Source organism: Argopecten irradians, chromosome 14 (assembly GCF_041381155.1).
Source record: "Argopecten irradians isolate NY chromosome 14, Ai_NY, whole genome shotgun sequence".
In the NCBI taxonomy this organism is placed as follows: Eukaryota; Metazoa; Mollusca; class Bivalvia; order Pectinida; family Pectinidae; genus Argopecten; species Argopecten irradians.
The window spans coordinates 37,777,020-37,795,305 of NC_091147.1; the positions used below are offsets into that span (position 1 = coordinate 37,777,020).

The following is an 18,286-nucleotide window of genomic DNA, read 5'->3' on the forward strand; positions in this document are numbered from 1 at the left end:
CCATACTTTAAATTAATTTCTTCGTACGCAGACAGATTTTGACGAGAGATTTTATTTTTCCATTTCATAAGAAATTATACTGGATACATTCACACCATTTTTACCGACTTTAGCCATCCTTGTCCGACTGTTCACTTTAATAAATTTATTATAAGTAATATTAATCAGCCTCTCATAAAATTGCACTTACATTTTTTCTTAATTCAAAGTCATCTCGGTTGTATGTAATTGTCAGACGCATATACATCTGTAACTTAACTTAAGAAGTTTTTTTATTCAGTTTCATTAAAGATGCTCCACCGCTGACTAATGGTATATTTCTCTATCAAAAACAGGAGCACACGATGCAGTACTTTTTTTCGGTTACAAAAGTATGAGCTTACGATGCAGTACTTTTTTTCGGTTACAAAAGTATGAGCTTCTAATTTTAGTTAAAGATAAAAATATCAAAATAATTAATTGCATCCCGAAAAAATTCCGTGGCACTATGTCCTATATGGAATGAGCAAAATAAATTATTTTAAATTAATTTTTGTGTTAATTAGACATATGTATACACGATTAAACACCAATTATTGTTCAAATGATGGACATCATTTATGCTCTGTCGGCAGAGGAGCATCTTTAATATATTATTATACGATATTGCAACGAAGGAGTTATTCCTATCTAAATTCGTCTGCTAATTCGACCGTAGTTATGTCCCTTTGCATGGGAGAAATGACAACATTGATTGACCAATCAAATTCCATCTAGGTATTCGCACCGAAGTTTCGCGGGTTTTTTCTTGTAGAAATATCATAGGAAAGTTTTTGTTTGTGAGGCAACAAAAACAAGAAAAAATGTAAACAGGGCGCTTTTGTTGTGAGCGGAGCACTACATTGGAGTAAGAACTACAAACACTACATTTGAAGGGCAACGACATGGCTTCAGAACCGAACGGACACTGTGATGAGACAAAGCAAAGCATGTGAGTGCAACCTCCCCCTCCGCGATTAGACCCACAACGGGACGTAAGGATTAAATTGCTGATTTCTTTCGTATGTATTGTTGTCAAAAAAGGTTTGGCTATCGGTTGTGTTTACAGTTAATGACAAACTTTAATTTGCAGTGTGAAATTTGTTAAATCCTCAATTAGTTTTCACTTGCTGCAAATCAATTTTTCTTAACGCAAAAAGTTATGACGTAATGTTTTGGTAAACATCATTGAACCCGATGACCCCTATTTATGGTTCTAAGACAGTGATCGGACAAATTTACTGCTGAGCATAAAATCGTTAAACCGCCAACGTCAACTAATCTGTAATCGATAAAATCTTTTCACATGAGCTTGACAAAATACATTCTTTATATTAAAAACACATATAATCTAGCAGGGTAGCCCGAGATACTCTGGCCCTGTCTGGTTTAGGGCCAGAGCGCAGTAGTACTCGAAAACCTGGAATAAGCCGACACCGTTTGGTATCGGTCTTAACCTCTAACTTGTCAACTGTATGTACTTTGGATTCATTGTGGATTAATAAAGTTTGGAACTGTATCCATGTTTTCAAGTCGTTTATCACACCACATTTCATCCCAGAAAAAACTCGTAAACGTTACAGATATATAGCATGGTTGGTCTAGATCTCAAATCCCCCAGAAGTAATTTTGAGTGGCCGTAATAGGTGAATTGTTCTGAATCCATGCATCGCTCATTTTTGTGATTCAGCACTGTATATCAGCATTGTTGTAAATTAGTGCTGGAACAGTTAGTAAAAATGCCAACCAGGTTAATCGGATCGGATTAACCGAACCATAAGCGGATAACCATACAATTTTGTAGATGTTTTAAAGTAACGGTTCAGTCGCACATCAATGCCATGAATTAAAAATTAGTCATACTTTGTCTGGATTCCATAACAATTGATCATATCTTTAAGGAAACACTTATTTAACACAAAGAATCATTACTTTGAATTAGATTTATTTTGTTCGTTTTTAATAAAACCATGACGGTGAATTGAAATCGGTGTAAACACTTTAAATATCAAAGAAGGCCTACTTCCTGCACATGGTTTCTTTTGCACACGGCAAAGCTTGTGCACAACACGCTCACTGGAACGTTTGCATAGAAGCCAAGTGACACCTATAAGCATTTTAGTGACTACCCAGTTTCCGATAACAACACTGTTGTCGTAACACTTTTAATTTCATTACAAAATTGTGCTTCTGAAAGCATGTATACTTTATACTATAGGTGGAGATGATCGTTGGTACAGGAAATTCATTACTTTGAGGAGTATTTTTGCCATACGAAATGTATATGGCGGTTATCAGATAGCTAAAATGCTAACCAGATACAAGCTGAAACCGATTGGTTGAACTGGTTATCCGGTTACCCGTTCTAGCACTATTGTAAATGTATTCATATATACATGTATCACAGTACATTACATAGATATTCCATCTTTAATACTTTAAATCTGTTGCAGTCTCCAAACTGGGTAGATTTATTGTTCCTAGGGCTGAAACGATATGTCGAATAATCGGAGGCAATTAGATTAATGAAACTAATTGTTAATAATCGAGTGAGACAATATAGTTGCCTTCAATTCAAGTGATTAATCGATTAGTAATCGATTACATGTGACCAAATAATCGAATACAAAAATTACTAATCGTCTCAGCCCTAATTGTTTCCCCAAAAGTCATCAAACTTTTCCCCATATTAATGAAGAATGTAGTATAATTCCCCCAAAAACCTAGAGTGATTCATGTATAGCTATGATTTTATTTTTTCAGCGTATCCAACGGTGTATCTGCAGTAGATACAATGGAGATTGATAAGTCTGACCCAGACCTAGAGAAGCTGTGCAGTGACCTTGATATGACTGACGATGTACAACAGCGGGCCTACAACATGCTGCATCTTCTCAAGAATCAGGGAGATACTTTACAGGTTAACAACGGCATTTCATATAATAGGGAACACTATGTATACACTTATCACATAACTAATTAGCCCTTCCAACCATGTCATACGGCCATGTCATAAATAATGTAAGACACATGTACTTGTGTAATAACACTATTATGACGTCACATGCAGTTTTGACGTCATAATCTTTATATGACGTTGCATGATTGTCACAGTACATATATGCACTAGCAGAAACATCAGATCCAAGCCGGATTTCTACTGCTTTATATAAGGGTCAAAGAAGTAATATCAACAGGATTTTCTATGTATATGTATTATTGTATATATAGGAATAAATTGGGAATTACTTCTTTGTCCCATACTGTTTTATATAGAGACTTTACTTACATTTCTATTAATAAAAGTTATGTGATAAATAGAATCTTTGTGACTATGTGATATAAAATTTATCAAACTTGTTATAATTTGATATGCAACTTGCCTAAAGGCTCGTGGAATTCCAAATTTTTGAACTTGTTTGATAAATTTCATATCTGATACATAGCCACTCATTTAAGATCTTCTATTACCTGGGCTACATTCTGCTTAAGCCAGCTCTATATTTAACTTGTAGATTAAAACTGTATACCACTTTATTTTTTGCGAGTTTTTTTTTGTGTAATTACACAAAAACAGGTGTTTATGACGTTAGCGATTCTGAGGACCACAAAAATCAGAAAAACAAAGTTATGTTTGGAGTCAAACCTGTTTATAAAAGTTATTGCCAAGTGGTCTAACACAGCTGGTCAAATTGTGTTATAAATGACCATTTGAGACCCATAGTAAGTGGTCTTAATACACAGGTGGTCGCTATGACAGGTTTCACTGTATTTTGTGATGTAATTAACAATAATATATATATATATATCTACTTATTGCAGATCCCCAAAATGGAGATGTTGGCCTGTGCAGTTTACATAGCTGTGGTTGACGCCAGGTAAAAATGATTCAGACTGTATCTTCCTGATTTTGTTTTCCCTGTTGCATTCTACACTCCCAGGAATTGCATTTAGAGTAGTCTTCATCTTTGTTTGATTCCAAAATTATATATGATTTGTACCCTATTTGTCAACTTTTGAAGTATGCGACTTAGTGTTAAAATAATTGGATTTTGAATATTTAGTACAGCTGAGTTTTGATTCATGGGTGTTTGTGTTACTATTTGGATGCAAATCTTTAAGCATGCATTTCATACATTTTGTAAATGCAAAAAGTGTGTCAATATTAACCATTTTTTTTGAGGTTTTTCATCTAGAAATCATAGTGCATCGCCTTGAACAAACTTTGTATTTCTCTTAAAGATGTATCTTGTGTACCTACATGTTGTTTTTTTATATTTCTTATAAAATGTTTGGTTTACTTTTCAGAATGCCCTATGGGCCTTTTGATCCACAGCTGCAGTGTGGATCTTTAGAACAGCCTGCTGTAACAGTCACCGACATCCTGGTTAGGACACAAGTCAGGTGAGCAATACAGGCCCTCGGGGCCTCTTGTTTCTATTTACAGCACTTCGATTTGTGTGCAGCAAAATGTGAATTTTTAAGTCCTACAAAGTTTGACTCGTTTCCAATGAAAATTGAGCAAAAAATGCTCATAAATGTGTTTTCCCTATATGAACTATAGTAAATTTGACACCCTCCCCAGGGGGAAACGTGAGACCCCAGCGTCATGTAATCTGTGGTCTTCTTCACAGTTGATGTATTTTATACACAACTCGGGTTTGGGAATATAATACACAGTTGATGTATTGTATACTGTATTCCTAAACCTGAGTGTACAGTCAGTAAACAAACTTTATTTTGCTTGCGATTTATTTTCGCAAATTTCGCGATCCACTTATTTTTGCAAAGGTTTGTCTCCACGAATAAATATCTACAGCATTTCTATTGACAGGTATTTTCATTCACTTAAAATTTGCGAATGTTAATCTTCACAAATTTGATTTGAATTGGAAAATTGTGAAAATTAATAGCTGCGAAAAAAAGTTAGTTAACAACATTTGCCACTTTGTTTAGGAAACATTTATGGGATTGGATTATCAAAATATTACAGAATTTAATGATGCTTATCTTTACCGCAGAGTGCAGACTCTCTTCAGAAAGATGCATCAGATAAGAGATGTGATCAGTCTAAGTGAAGCAGTCAAGTATCATCTGAAATTTCTGGAGAAAAAATACTGCATTGTCTCGGCGCTTGCTCATCGGTTTAACAAGTAAGATAAGAAATATTGCATCCTCTTGGCACTGGCTCATTAGTTTGTCGAGTATTAAAGATAAAAAATACTGTATTGTCTCCGCAATGGTTCATCAATAATTCTGTGCAAAGTCATATTTGTAATGTTGATAATGCTGGAAAAATTCTCTTTAAACTAACATATATCTGGTTGTTAATGCAGGTAAAATATTATACTATTTTAGCTATTAGATTATAAAAAGGAATAATTAAATTATCATGGTTTTAATTTTTTGCGACCTGGCTATCGTGGCCTATGTAACCCAATCATTTGTTATTATATTGAGATACCATTTATGGGTACTTTTCCCTCAAGGAATGACTTTCCCACTAGAATGAAAAAAATTCTCTTATGAAGCTAAAAAACTAGTTTTGGTTGACAAATTTTCGCCTTTGACATGATTTTCATCATTTTGGTTGTAGATTTCTTCATATTCATCCTTAAACTACTTGATATTCTATGATTGACTGAAACTTAATTTCTGAGCTTCTAGGTAGTTTTAGGACACTATATATTGTTGGACCAAAATGTCACCAACTTTTACTGCTTGTTAAAAAAGCAGTATACACAAAAAAAAAAAAAAAAAAATGATTTCCGCAAAAATGACCAGGTGTATGGTCCTTGTTGAATTGATTGTATCAGTGACAGAAAACTTATTTTGATTTTCAGACTTTGTGAAAATGTCTTTAATGAAGACCAGAAAGAGTAAGTATAGGAGAAAAGACACACCGATTCTTTTGATCAGGTTTAGTTGAAATTGAAAGTAAAATTTTGAATTTTTCTTATTTCATTTTCAGAAAACCCAAAAGAAATTAATACATTGTAATAATTTGTATCCTGGTTGAATATTGTAAATAGAATGAAATTTGTATCGTGGTTGGATACAAAAACGTGATGGTCATTGAATATGGTAAATTTGATACAATTTGTATCGTGGTTGAATAAGGTAAATGTAATACAATTTGTATCGTGGTTGAATAAGGTAAATGTAATACAATTTGTATCGTGATTGAATACGGTAAATGTGATACAATCTGTATCCTGGTTGAATAAGGTAAATGTAATACAATTTGTATCGTGGTTGAATAAGGTAAATGTGATACAATTTGTATCGTGGTTGAATACAGTAAATGTGATACAATCTGTATTCTGGTTGAATATGGTAAATGTGATACAATTTGTATTGTGGTTGAATAAGTAAATGTGATACAATCTGTATCCTGGTTGAATACGGTAAATGTGATACAATTTGTATCGTGGTTGAATAAGGTAAATGTAATACAATTTGTATCGTGATTGAATACGGTAAATGTGATACAATCTGTATCCTGGTTGAATACGGTAAATGTGATACAATTTGTATCGTGGTTGAATAATATGATAAATGTGTTTGATTGTGGTTGAATAAAGTAACTGGGATACAATTGGTATCACCATCCACATGTAGGTGATTGGGCCACCATGATGTGAAACCCAAGTATAGTAAAACATCTGTGTTGTAGGGAGACAGCATCTATACCTATTCCCCTGAGAGAAGGCGTGGAAGTCAGAAAACGACTGTGTTGGACGCTCTTCATTCATGCTAAAAGTAAGTCAATATAAACGTAGGTAAAAACATGATTTATTTCAATGTATTCCTGACCCCAGGATGCCAAAAAATCCTCATTTTGTTTACACTGAAAAATTAGAAAATAATTTAACCAATAGTATATTTGTCAAAAAAAAAATATACTTCTAAATGTTTTTTCCATTTTGCTGCAGCAAGAAATATTCATAATGTAAGCCGTGCTTTTTCCAATTTGATTAAAATACAGATCCTTATTATCACTACGTTTGATATGAGGATCTGAAAATATCCCATTAGGGGTCATGTCAGGATGACCTTTGGAAATGGCCAATCAAATTGTTTTTGTTTTCATTTTGTAACAGGCAATAGAATATCCTGAAATCTTTTGGAATTTATCATGCTAATGCTTATTGTGTAGATTTTTTGTGTGTAAATTCTGCATTTTAACAACTGTGACATTTACAGATGCAGTTGTGATGAACTACTTTGGAAATGGCCAATCAAATTGGCACTGCCAGAATCTTGGCTGGGGACAAACTAGTTTGAAACAGCTGTCCGAATTATTTTTGTGTACTTAGTCATCTCACCCAAAGTGCAAAACAAAGCTAAATGTATATGCTTACTGGGACGGCATGGTGTTAACAATTTATGTAGAAATGTGTAGAACATGTATTTGATCTGGAGTACACGTGGTAAAAGGTCATCCGAATGTGACCCCATATGGGATATTGTCAGATCCTATATTGAACGAAGTGGTTATAAGGATTCTGTGTATTTCAATCAGATAGTGCTTTTTCAAAAAATCATAAGTATCATAAATTATGTTTTTAACAAAATTATTGAAGTTTGATCTGCATAATTGGTGTGACATTCTAATGACATCATTGAAGTTTTGTATGTGTAACTGACGTGACATTCTAACGAACAGGTGTTTTACTGACTGAGGAACAGATAGTCGATGCGTTCTACATACTGGTCTGTTGCCTTGAGGTACAGTAAAACATGTTTATATCAATACAAACATGCTACAAAACTAATTCCTCTTTGAAGTTCCTATTAAATGTTATTTAACAAACTATACTTATAACAAAGTAATTCTGTTGCTCCTCAGATGTTCGTTACAGTAAAACATGTTTATATCAATACAAACATGCTACAAAACTAATTCCTCCGGTAAAACATGTTTATATAAAAGCAAACATGCTACAAAACTAATTCCTCTTCGAAGTTCCTATTAAATTCACATTTAACAAACTATACTTATTACAAAGTAACTCTGTTGCTCCAAGATGTTCGTTACAGTAAAACATGTTTATATCAATACAAACATGCTACAAAACTAATTCCTCTTTGAAGTTCCTATTAAATTTTATTTAACAAACTATACTTATTACAAAGTAATTCTGTTGCTCCTCAGATGTTCGTTATAGCCGTGTTTTACTGTATAAATTATGAAGTTTACTTTATTGATCTAGAAAAAACTAACTTTTAAGATACTTAATGCATATTTCTCACATTTGTTACAGGGCTGCTTTAAACACAGTCCAACAGCTGAAGAACATTCTAAGTTCTGCTCAGGACGAACCAAGTGTCAAATTAAAAGAATTTTACGAGGTAAATACTGAACAGATTATGATGATCATTTCTGTCTTAACATACAGGAAAGCATTGATTAATGTGAATCAACTTTCTTTCGTAGCTACTAAATTTCACGATTTCCATTTCAAAACATTCAGCGTTTTCTCCTGAGTATTTTGGGTAATTTGCCACCTGGTGAAAATTGGGAATTTTTGAGCGATTAAGTAGGAAATTGGGAAACATTTTAACTGTTGATGGAAATTTTGGCAAAGGAATTATTTAAAGTTTGAATAAACAATTTATGTTTCCTTAAGAACCAGTCTAAGAAAGAACATACTAATTATAAATTGGAATTTCCAGATTTTTTTGTTTCGTAACACAAAATATGTGTCAGAATCACTGATTTGGGAAATTTAGACAAGACATACAATTGAGAATCTGGCAGAAATTCGGCCCCAAATAAATATGCAGTAAAAACACTGACATTATCTGGAAATTCCTATCAGAATCATTTATATAAATGTTAATTCACGGAGATAAACTTTCACGAATTAACTTGGATTGCAAAATTCTTAAAAAGTAAATCACATGCTAAAGAAAGTTGGTTTACAGAATTACCAGGGTTTACGCTCGATGTTGCATAAATGGGTTCCTCGTCATATAAAATGGGGTCCCCTAATGGATTACCAGGGGGTGCGCGGTATTATCGGTATACCGATATATCCAGGTTCATTTTGAAAACGATACGTATCGCGGTACGATTTAGTCGTATCGGTTCACTCGGAATCATTCGGGGATTTTCCGTATATTTCCGTGAAAATTTCATTTTTGACGGGAAATATTTTTAAAATGAGAATTTGAATAAAAATTAAAACTAAAATATATATTTTAACAACATTTCAGACAAATGTATAGGTTAAGATGGATTTTTGGGATGTTATTATATGTAGATTATGATTGATCTTGTGCTTAGTAACGTTTCAAAATGGCGGCCTTCATAGGCTCGAATGATAACCTCATAAAAAATCCCAAGCAAAAGCGGTTGTATGGCAGCTTTTTGGCCTTATAGTACGTAAAGGGGAAAGAAATAGCGAGGAAAACATTGCTTGATGTCGATTGTATACGGCAATCGTTAAATGTAGTGGCGGAACAACGACCCTGACGACTCACTTGCGTCGCCATCAGCCAGCTACTGAGTCCCGTCCAGTAGTAAGTGTTTGCAAAACATCGAGCGGAAATAACACAGACATTATCTCGCATAGATAAAAACAAGAATAAAAGTGATATATTGACAAAACATTTATTTCATACTATTTTTAGGTGATTGACAGAAAAAAACATGCAATTCTTATTGTACAAAAATAATACCAAAATATCATGATACGTATCATAATACACTTATGATGTATCGTGATATATCGCGATACAAAATTTTTCGCGATACCCATCCCTAATTACCAGGGGGTCCTTTTGATTTTCTAGGTTTTTAAAAGTATATGGGAAGGGCGTAAACGCAAACCCTGATTAGATCATGTCTGTGTGAGTAAAATGTAATATTCTTCAAGGAAAACAACCAAATCAGTATCTTTCCGCCAGAACAGATCATTTGTATTATATGCAAAAATAAAATTTATTTCTTCTGATTTCTTAAGATAGAGTGTTTCAGGTTTAACTTGTTCTCCCCTGTAGACATATTTAGACACTTCTTAATCAACAACTAGACCAGTGCATTATGAAATTTCAGGGGTGAATGTTTTAATAATGATTGAGAGGATAATAATTAAAACAAGAAATTCTTGACGAAGATCAGGTGTCCTTTTTAGTTATTAAGTTTAAGTGGTGATTTGTTGAAAATGTTCAAAGGAGTTAATGAATTTTTGTAGGAAAGAATGAATTCATAAAAATAAATCATTCACTTTGAAATGTTTTGCAAAACATGTATTTTCCACAAAGATGTATTTTCAGTTCACAGAATGTTTTGATTTACAGAAATGCTCAGGACCAAATCCAGGCAAAGACATATCAGAACGGGTTGTGTGTATGGAGGAAGTATTTATAAAACAATTCGTAAATCTGACGAGCTCAAATCAGCGAACCGTGGCTGAGCAGAGATTCACCCTGGCCAAGAGTCTTTATTACAGAGTACTGGAGGCCATGCTGCAGACGGTATTTATATAATAAAAATGAAAGACTAACAGGATCTTGAGGGTCGGACAGAGAAATCTCTATCTAAGGAGGAGATTGATGACTGTCTAACCCGAGGCTTGCTGAGGGTTAGACTAGTGAATCTCCAAGATTTTTCTGTAAGGGCAGATAACTCTGTAATTTGCAATTATACTGTAGTCTTGTAGCAGGATTGGACAGGTTCGATCATCAGTAACCATGTCGCTCATTCGGTAGAGCACTCGGCTAGTGTTCGAATGGTCTCGGGTTCGAATCCCGGTCTGACCGCTATATTTTCTCCTTCGACTTCGAGAAAGGAGGGAAGAGTGTAGCGGTATTAGACAGGGTCGATCAATGGTAACCATGTAACTCAGTTGAGTAGCACTCGGCTAGTATTTGGAAGGTCCCGGGTTTGAATCTCGGTCTGACTGCTACATTTTCTCCTTCCCTGTTTAAGTCTATAAAAGTCTACTGCTTAGCGCTCAGCCTTAAAGAAGTGGGACGACTGGTTTGCCTAATGTCGGTATAATGTGACTGGTTGTGGTTTGTTACTTGTTGTCTTCGTGGCATGCTTCTGTGATATTCCCTCTTTGCATATTACAGAGTAAGCTCCCTTTCGGGTAGGTATCGATTGTTACGTCATTATTTTGTGAGCACAATTCACATATTTTACTCCAAAAAGTATGGTGTACCGTTCATAAACACATGACATCGCAATCAATACCTATCCGCAAAGGCAGATAACTCTGCAATATGCAAATATAGAATAGGACTATCAAAAGGGCAAATTCTTTGTGAAAGAGGACATATTTACAGTCAAATATGTCCATAAAAACCACCCACCCAAGAGACCCAAGATTTTGATTTTCATAAACAGGGTTAATTGTGTTCAAATTAACCATTTTGAATCCTGAGAACATTGTTTCCTCCCTGTCGTTTAGAGAAAAAGAATGCTCGTCAGAATATACCACAGCCCCGATTAGCATGGCGCCGCGCCGTGCCCTTTTTACCTGACGCCATGCCCCTATGACATAACGCCGTGCCCTGTTTGTCCCCAGTACACTTCTACTAAACTACCAAAATACCAGGTAGTGGCTTGATAATTAAGTAAACAAAAGAAGTGTGACCACTCCCTGACCCCCTGACCAACACCCCAGTGACCCTAATTAGCAGCCTTGGGCTATTTCCACCTTGGCTTGTGGTGTCACTTTCAGGTCTGTGTATTACGTAAGCTGAAGTCAAGCAGCCGACCGGCAGCCTAGAAAACAATCAGCTGGCCTTTCAATAAGTTTTATGACTACAGCTAGTGAGCATTACTTCAAAAACAAATACTGCTTACAACTGTAAATGATTTACTCACGTTTTTAATGTTAAATAGGCCTATCTATATCGGATGGATGTCACAAGATTTGCAATCGTAATGGCCGCCATTTTGGGTGTATTGTAATAGTAGATCCGGAGGTATTGAATTTCAGGATTTTACTAATATTCACGTTTTTAAAAATGAAAACGGTATTATTTTTTTAGAATTTCGGTGTGAATTTATTTTTAGAAAAGATATCTTAATAATAATAAAATTATTAATAGCAAAGTAATTAAAATAAATCAAATTAAAAAGAAATCAACTTTTTTCTCTATCAGATTAATTTGAAATATTTTGCATACTACTCTAACACTTATCTGTATTTTCTTAATTTAGTGCTTGTAAATTTAGAACATTGTTTTAATTAATTGTCCATTATTATGAAACATGTTATCTTATTCAAATCAATACAGTATTTTTAATATTCAAATAAAGATATATATTAAAATAAAGGTGACTGGATTGAAATAAAGGAATACATTTTGAATTTCCCCATTCTTTTAATTAATATAAATGAAATTTAGATCTTTATTGTGAATCAATTATAGTCATGATCATATGATCTGCAGATTACAATTTTCAAAATCATTTTTTTCACTCAGAATAATTTAATAGATGTCCTGATATTACTTAGCAATACAGAGAGTTTAAAGCATTTAAATGATATTAAGTTGAACCAGAATTAAATAAACAACAAGACAGTTTTAAAGATTTCCCCTTGTATTGGAAGTTGTCGATATAACCTTTGTGCCCCTCTGATCGTTATTATTGCGGTCAAGGTGCCCTTTTCAAAACCCAGCACCATGCCCTTTTTTTTCCTGTGGGAAACACTAAATGCTCGTCAGAATATACCAAAAGTTTTAAGACAATTCTGATAGCAAAATGACAATAAATATTTCCATCATTTACTGCTTCAGGAGAAAGAAAGACTGTCAAAAACTGACTTCAGTACGCTGCTGAACATTGAGACTCTCCATAAATCACTGATTGCCTGTTCTGTGGAAATTGTCCTCATGACATATGGTGTGTCTTGTAAGTAATTGGGTTAACCTATGACTATCAAGCTTTGTCTGTTGTTGTGTGCCATGCATAATAAACTTTTCACATTTTAAACTTTAAAGTTCTACCAGACAAGTGATCCAGACATGGTCCAATCTTGAAAAAACACATTTTAAGATTTCTCTACTGCTTTGGTACTGATAATAGGTATGCGTGTAAAGGAAGGGTAGCCCATAAGGTGATGTCATATTAAGCCACAAAAAAAGAAGATGTTTTTGTCTACCAAAGTCACCATCTTTAGAAGCATTTGTTTATGTCTTTCGGTCTCAACTGGGGACGGAATTGTCGGGTATGACATGACTAATTGTTTTCTTGTTATCAGGGAACACTGTGACCAAAGCTATCGGTGCTGGAGATTCCAAGTTTGCCTTTCCCTGGATCCTGGAGGTCTTTGAAATCCATTCTTATGATTTCTACAAAGTTTTGGATAGTTTCATCAAAGCAGAACCCATATTAACAAAGGAGATAGTGAAGGTGAATTATGATAATAATAATATCAACTTAATTTAACTCGTTGACCATTAAAGACACATTTAGGTTCTTCTTAATTATGTAACTGCTTTTGCAATCAATGGCAAAATAAAAATGATAATGAATTTATTGTTACTATTTCAGCACCTGCAGTGCATTGAGGTTCAGATACTGGAGAGCTTGGCATGGGAAGAGGTAAATGAAAGTATTACTTCATATGATTATGAATGCTTAAGATGAAACAGAATAGGGAAATGACACATGGAACAGTAATAAAATCTTTTTGTAAACAATCTGATTACCATAGAGACTGGATAAAGGATAGAAAAAACATTATCTATACAGGTTGGCTCGGTCAGCGATGTCGCTGAAATTTTCATTTAGAAATCAAGACATATTGAACTAATTGAATAAAATAATAACATAAAATGTATAGATTAAGGAAGGAATTTGTGTCTCAGTACCTTCAGAAATTTGATGTCATGTATAGAGTAGACAATGTGTGTCTCAGTACCTTCAGTAATTTGATGTCATGTTGTATAGAGTAGACAATGTGTGTCTCAGTACCTTCAGTAATTTGATGTCATGTTGTATACAGTAGACAATGTGTGCCTCAGTACCTTCAGATGACATGTAGTATACAGTAGACAATGTGTACCTCATTACCTTCAGTAATTTGATGTCATGTTGTATACAGTAGACAATGTGTGCCTCAGTACCTTCAAAATTTGATGTCATGTTATATACAATAGACAATGTGTGCATCAGTAACATCAGTACTTTGATGTCATGTTGTACACAGTAGACACTTTGTGTCTCATTACCTTCAGTAATTTGATGTCATGTTGTATACAGTAGACAGTGTGTGCCTCAGTACCTTCAGTACTTCGATGTCATGTTGAATACAATAGACATTGTGTGCCTGAGTACCATCAGTAATTTGATGACATGTAATATACATTAGACAATGTGTGCCTCAGTACCATCAGTACTTTGATGTCATGTTGTATACAGTAGACAATGTGTGTCTCTGTACCTTCAGTAATTTGATTACATGTAGTATACAGTAGACAATGTGTGCCTCAGTACCTTCAGATGTCATGTTGTATACAGTAGACAATGTGTGCCTCAGTACCTTCAGTAATTTGATGTCATGTTGTATACAGTAGACAATGTGTGCCTCAGTACCATCAGTACTTTGATATCATGTTGTATGCAATAGACAATGTGTGCATCAGTACCTTCAGTAATTTGATGTCATGTTGTATACAGTAGACAGTGTGTGCCTCAGTACCTTCAGATGTCATGTTGTATACGGTAGACAGTGTGTGCCTCAGTACCTTCAGATGTCATGTTGTATACAGTAGACAATGTGTGCCTCAGTACCTTCAGATGTCATGTTGTATACAGTAGACAATGTGTGCCTCAGTACCTTCAGTAATTTGATGTCATGTTGTATACAGTAGACAATGTGTGCCTCAGTACCTTCAGATGTCATGTTGTATACAGTAGACAATGTGTGCCTCAGTACCTTCAGATGTCATGTTGTATACAGTAGACAATGTGTGCCTCAGTACCTTCAGTAATTTGATGTCATGTTGTATACAGTAGACAATGTGTGCCTCAGTACCTTCAGATGTCATGTTGTATACAGTAGACAATGTGTGCCTCAGTACCTTCAGATGTCATGTTGTATACAGTAGACAATGTGTGCCTCAGTACCTTCAGTAATTTGATGTCATCAGTACTTTCAGTAATTGTATGTCATGTAGTATACAGTACACAATCTTTGCATCAGTACCATCAGTACTTTGATGTCACATTGTCTATAGATAGCGTTATTTTGTTCAGTACAATCAGTATTTTCATATGTTGTTTCCAGGGATCACCACTGTTTGATCTGCTGTATGACAGTATTCCAGCCTCGCCTCCAGAAAATGCTTGCCACGAGATAACACCATCTAGTGCTGACCTGTAAGGCTGCTATTATGATGATTCATACATTTCTCAAAATTTCCACAAACATTGCAATTATTAAAATAATTATCTTATAATAATACTTTGCTATGAGTTGTATTTAATGATTGCTTCCTTTAAAAGAAATTTTCAATTTATTGTATAAAGGAAAGATGCAAAAAAATTTCAAAATTGCAGGTGTGCATGATCTTAACTGAAGTTAATTTTCTGTGATGATCTTAACTTATTTCTGATGATCGTTACTTATCTCTGATGATCATTACTTATCTCTGATGATCGTTACTTATCTCTGATGATCGTTACTTATCTCTGATGATCGTTACTTATCTCTGATGATCGTTACTTATCTCTGATGATCATTACTTATCTCTGATGATCGTTACTTATCTCTGATGATCGTTACTTATCTCTGATGATCGTTACTTATCTCTGATGATCGTTACTTATCTCTGATGATCGTTACTTATCTCTGATGATCATTACTTATCTCTGATGATCGTTACTTATCTCTGATGATCGTTACTTATCTCTGATGATCGTTACTTATCTCTGATGATCGTTACTTATCTCTGATGATCGTTACTTATCTCTGATGATCGTTACTTATCTCTGATGATCATTATTTAGTTACCTGTCGCCGATGCGTCCACCGCTGAGGAGCCGAGGAGTAAGTCCAGCTGGATCCGTCTTAAGGACCGCTCCTGTTACACAAGGCAGCCCTGACAAACCGAGACGCTCACAGTCTTTACAAATCTTCCTCAACAAAGGTAACAAGTGCTGTACTTCAGTTTTGTGTTGTTCATTCTGGCATTATCTCTCTGTCTTAAACAATTAGGTCATTAGAACTTCATGTTAGGGTCATAGATGTTATATGCGAGGCAATAACGGGTATCTGACATAAAGTTTGTATGTACAGTAAAGTACAGTTATAACGAATCTCTGGGGACCAACAAAATCACTTCATTATAAGCATAGTTCTTTAAATATAATTAGATATCTTATAGAAACGTTAACTACATTATAACCATGTATTCCCTGTAAGTGTGTGTTCTGGCTCCTGAAATTTCTGCTTGTTAAACTGTGGTATTAACTTGTGTATTATAATTTTCAGTTTCTCGCCTTGGCTTCCACAGACTCCAACAGATCTGTAATTTATTGAATGTGCCCAGAGACCTGGTAAGTAGTTATGAAATCACTCTATCAGGTTCTGTTTCTAACTTGTGAACAGTTTGTCATGTCAGCGTTCCTCATGTTCAAATGTTCTTCTAAATCATTATGATTATTTCTTACAGCAACATAAGATTTGGACATGCTTTGAATACTGCATCACCAGGAAGCCAGACCTTCTAAAGAACAGACATCTTGATCAGGTCAGTTCTACTGTATAATTGCTGATATTCACATGGGTTCGTGTGGCCATCCGAATTCATGAAAATACCTAATCCAATAATATTAAATCTCCATATTGAGAAACTTCTGATGTGCAATATCGAGATCTAATGCCCGACCCCTATATGAGTCTTTGCAAGTTAAGCCCTCGAATTAGGGCATAAGTTTAACGCTTAATTACGAGTGAAAACTTACCAGAATGTCAAAAAACATGTATAGCGTGAATCAGTAGTTATCCATGAACTCTGTTAACTGGAATGACAAAATATAAATCCATGGAATGATCACATATTTTATAGGTCACCCATAGCCATTATGTGCATCGCTGTATAATCTAGGTTAAACCCTATTCAAATTTTCGTCACTTCCGATTTATCAAGTTATAGTACGGTGTATCCAGTGGAAAGATAATATTAACAGTGGTAACCAAGGTTAATTGTTTATATGCATGGAAACAAGTATTTTTTATCAGTTCTGATTGATTCTTGAAATATTTGAATAAATTAATGCATCGTAGTAGAAATACTGCAAGATATTTTGTAGATAATGATATTTTCATTTTCCCTCACCATTCCGTAATTTGTAACAATTGAGTAAAAATGGCGACCGGGTAGACTTACAAAAAGTGGTGGGGGTAAAGAAATGTCTAAGTTCGGTATAACAGTGCAATAGTGACGTTTTGAATTTTGGATTTAACACAATTTGGGATAATTCATTCAGGATATGAAAGGTTAGTGTAAACACAACTTGAAATTTTGAATTTATATCGAGCCCATTTTTGAGCCGTGTGAATCATGCCTCGATTGTTATAGGGTTGGGATTCCAAATTTTGCAAATGATAGGGCTGACCCCCCCCCCAGGGGCCTGAGGGGCGGGGTCAAAAGTGGTCAATATGACTATTTCCGTATAAACGACTTCTGCTCTGCAACTAAACATGGGATTACTCTCATAATGCAATGGTAGCATCCTTTTAAGGTGGGGATTCAAAATTGTGCAAATGATGGGGCTGACCCCCCCCAGGGGCCTAAGGGGCGGGGTCAAAAGTGATCAGTTTTGCTATTTCCATATAAACGACTTCTTCTCTGAAACTAAGCATGGGATAGCACCCATAATGCAATGGTAGCATCCTTATAGGGTGAGGATTCAAAATTGTACAAATGATGGGACTGATCCTCTCAGGGGCTGGGTCAAAAGGGAGCAATTTGGCTGTTATCAATTACATGACTTCTTCTCTGTAACCAAACATGGAAGAGCATTCATAATGCAATGGTAGCATCCTTATAGGATGGGGATTTGAAATTGTACACAGTATAGGGCTGACTCCCTGGGGCCTTAGACGCGGGGCCAAAAAGGTCAATTAGGCTACTATTTTCATACAAATTACTTCCTCTCTGAACCTTTGTATTGGATAGCATATTTGTATGGTATCTATAGCATCATTATATAGTTAAATAATTAAACAAATTTTGGAGTCAATTTTGCTATTTTTAGCCCACCATCATCAGATGGTGGGCTATTCAAATCGCC

The 18,286-nt window shown here is 34.9% G+C and overlaps 1 protein-coding gene across 1 annotated transcript in view; it reads left to right on the top strand.

The window, feature by feature from the left end:
* The first annotated feature begins 770 nt into the window (after window positions 1–770).
* Window positions 771–18,286, top strand: part of LOC138307188 (retinoblastoma-associated protein-like) — a 41,014-nt gene continuing 23,498 nt past the window's right edge. Inside the window, exons 1-17 of the mRNA XM_069247821.1 lie at window positions 771–970; window positions 2,782–2,938; window positions 3,841–3,896; window positions 4,327–4,422; window positions 5,040–5,171; window positions 5,862–5,897; window positions 6,695–6,780; window positions 7,688–7,754; window positions 8,286–8,373; window positions 10,327–10,503; window positions 12,781–12,895; window positions 13,245–13,396; window positions 13,538–13,588; window positions 15,276–15,367; window positions 15,998–16,137; window positions 16,482–16,546; window positions 16,663–16,740. Of these exons, the coding sequence (XP_069103922.1) occupies window positions 924–970; window positions 2,782–2,938; window positions 3,841–3,896; window positions 4,327–4,422; window positions 5,040–5,171; window positions 5,862–5,897; window positions 6,695–6,780; window positions 7,688–7,754; window positions 8,286–8,373; window positions 10,327–10,503; window positions 12,781–12,895; window positions 13,245–13,396; window positions 13,538–13,588; window positions 15,276–15,367; window positions 15,998–16,137; window positions 16,482–16,546; window positions 16,663–16,740 (1,635 nt within the window). The 5' untranslated portion in view covers window positions 771–923. The remainder of the gene's footprint in view (window positions 971–2,781; window positions 2,939–3,840; window positions 3,897–4,326; window positions 4,423–5,039; window positions 5,172–5,861; window positions 5,898–6,694; window positions 6,781–7,687; window positions 7,755–8,285; window positions 8,374–10,326; window positions 10,504–12,780; window positions 12,896–13,244; window positions 13,397–13,537; window positions 13,589–15,275; window positions 15,368–15,997; window positions 16,138–16,481; window positions 16,547–16,662; window positions 16,741–18,286) is intronic.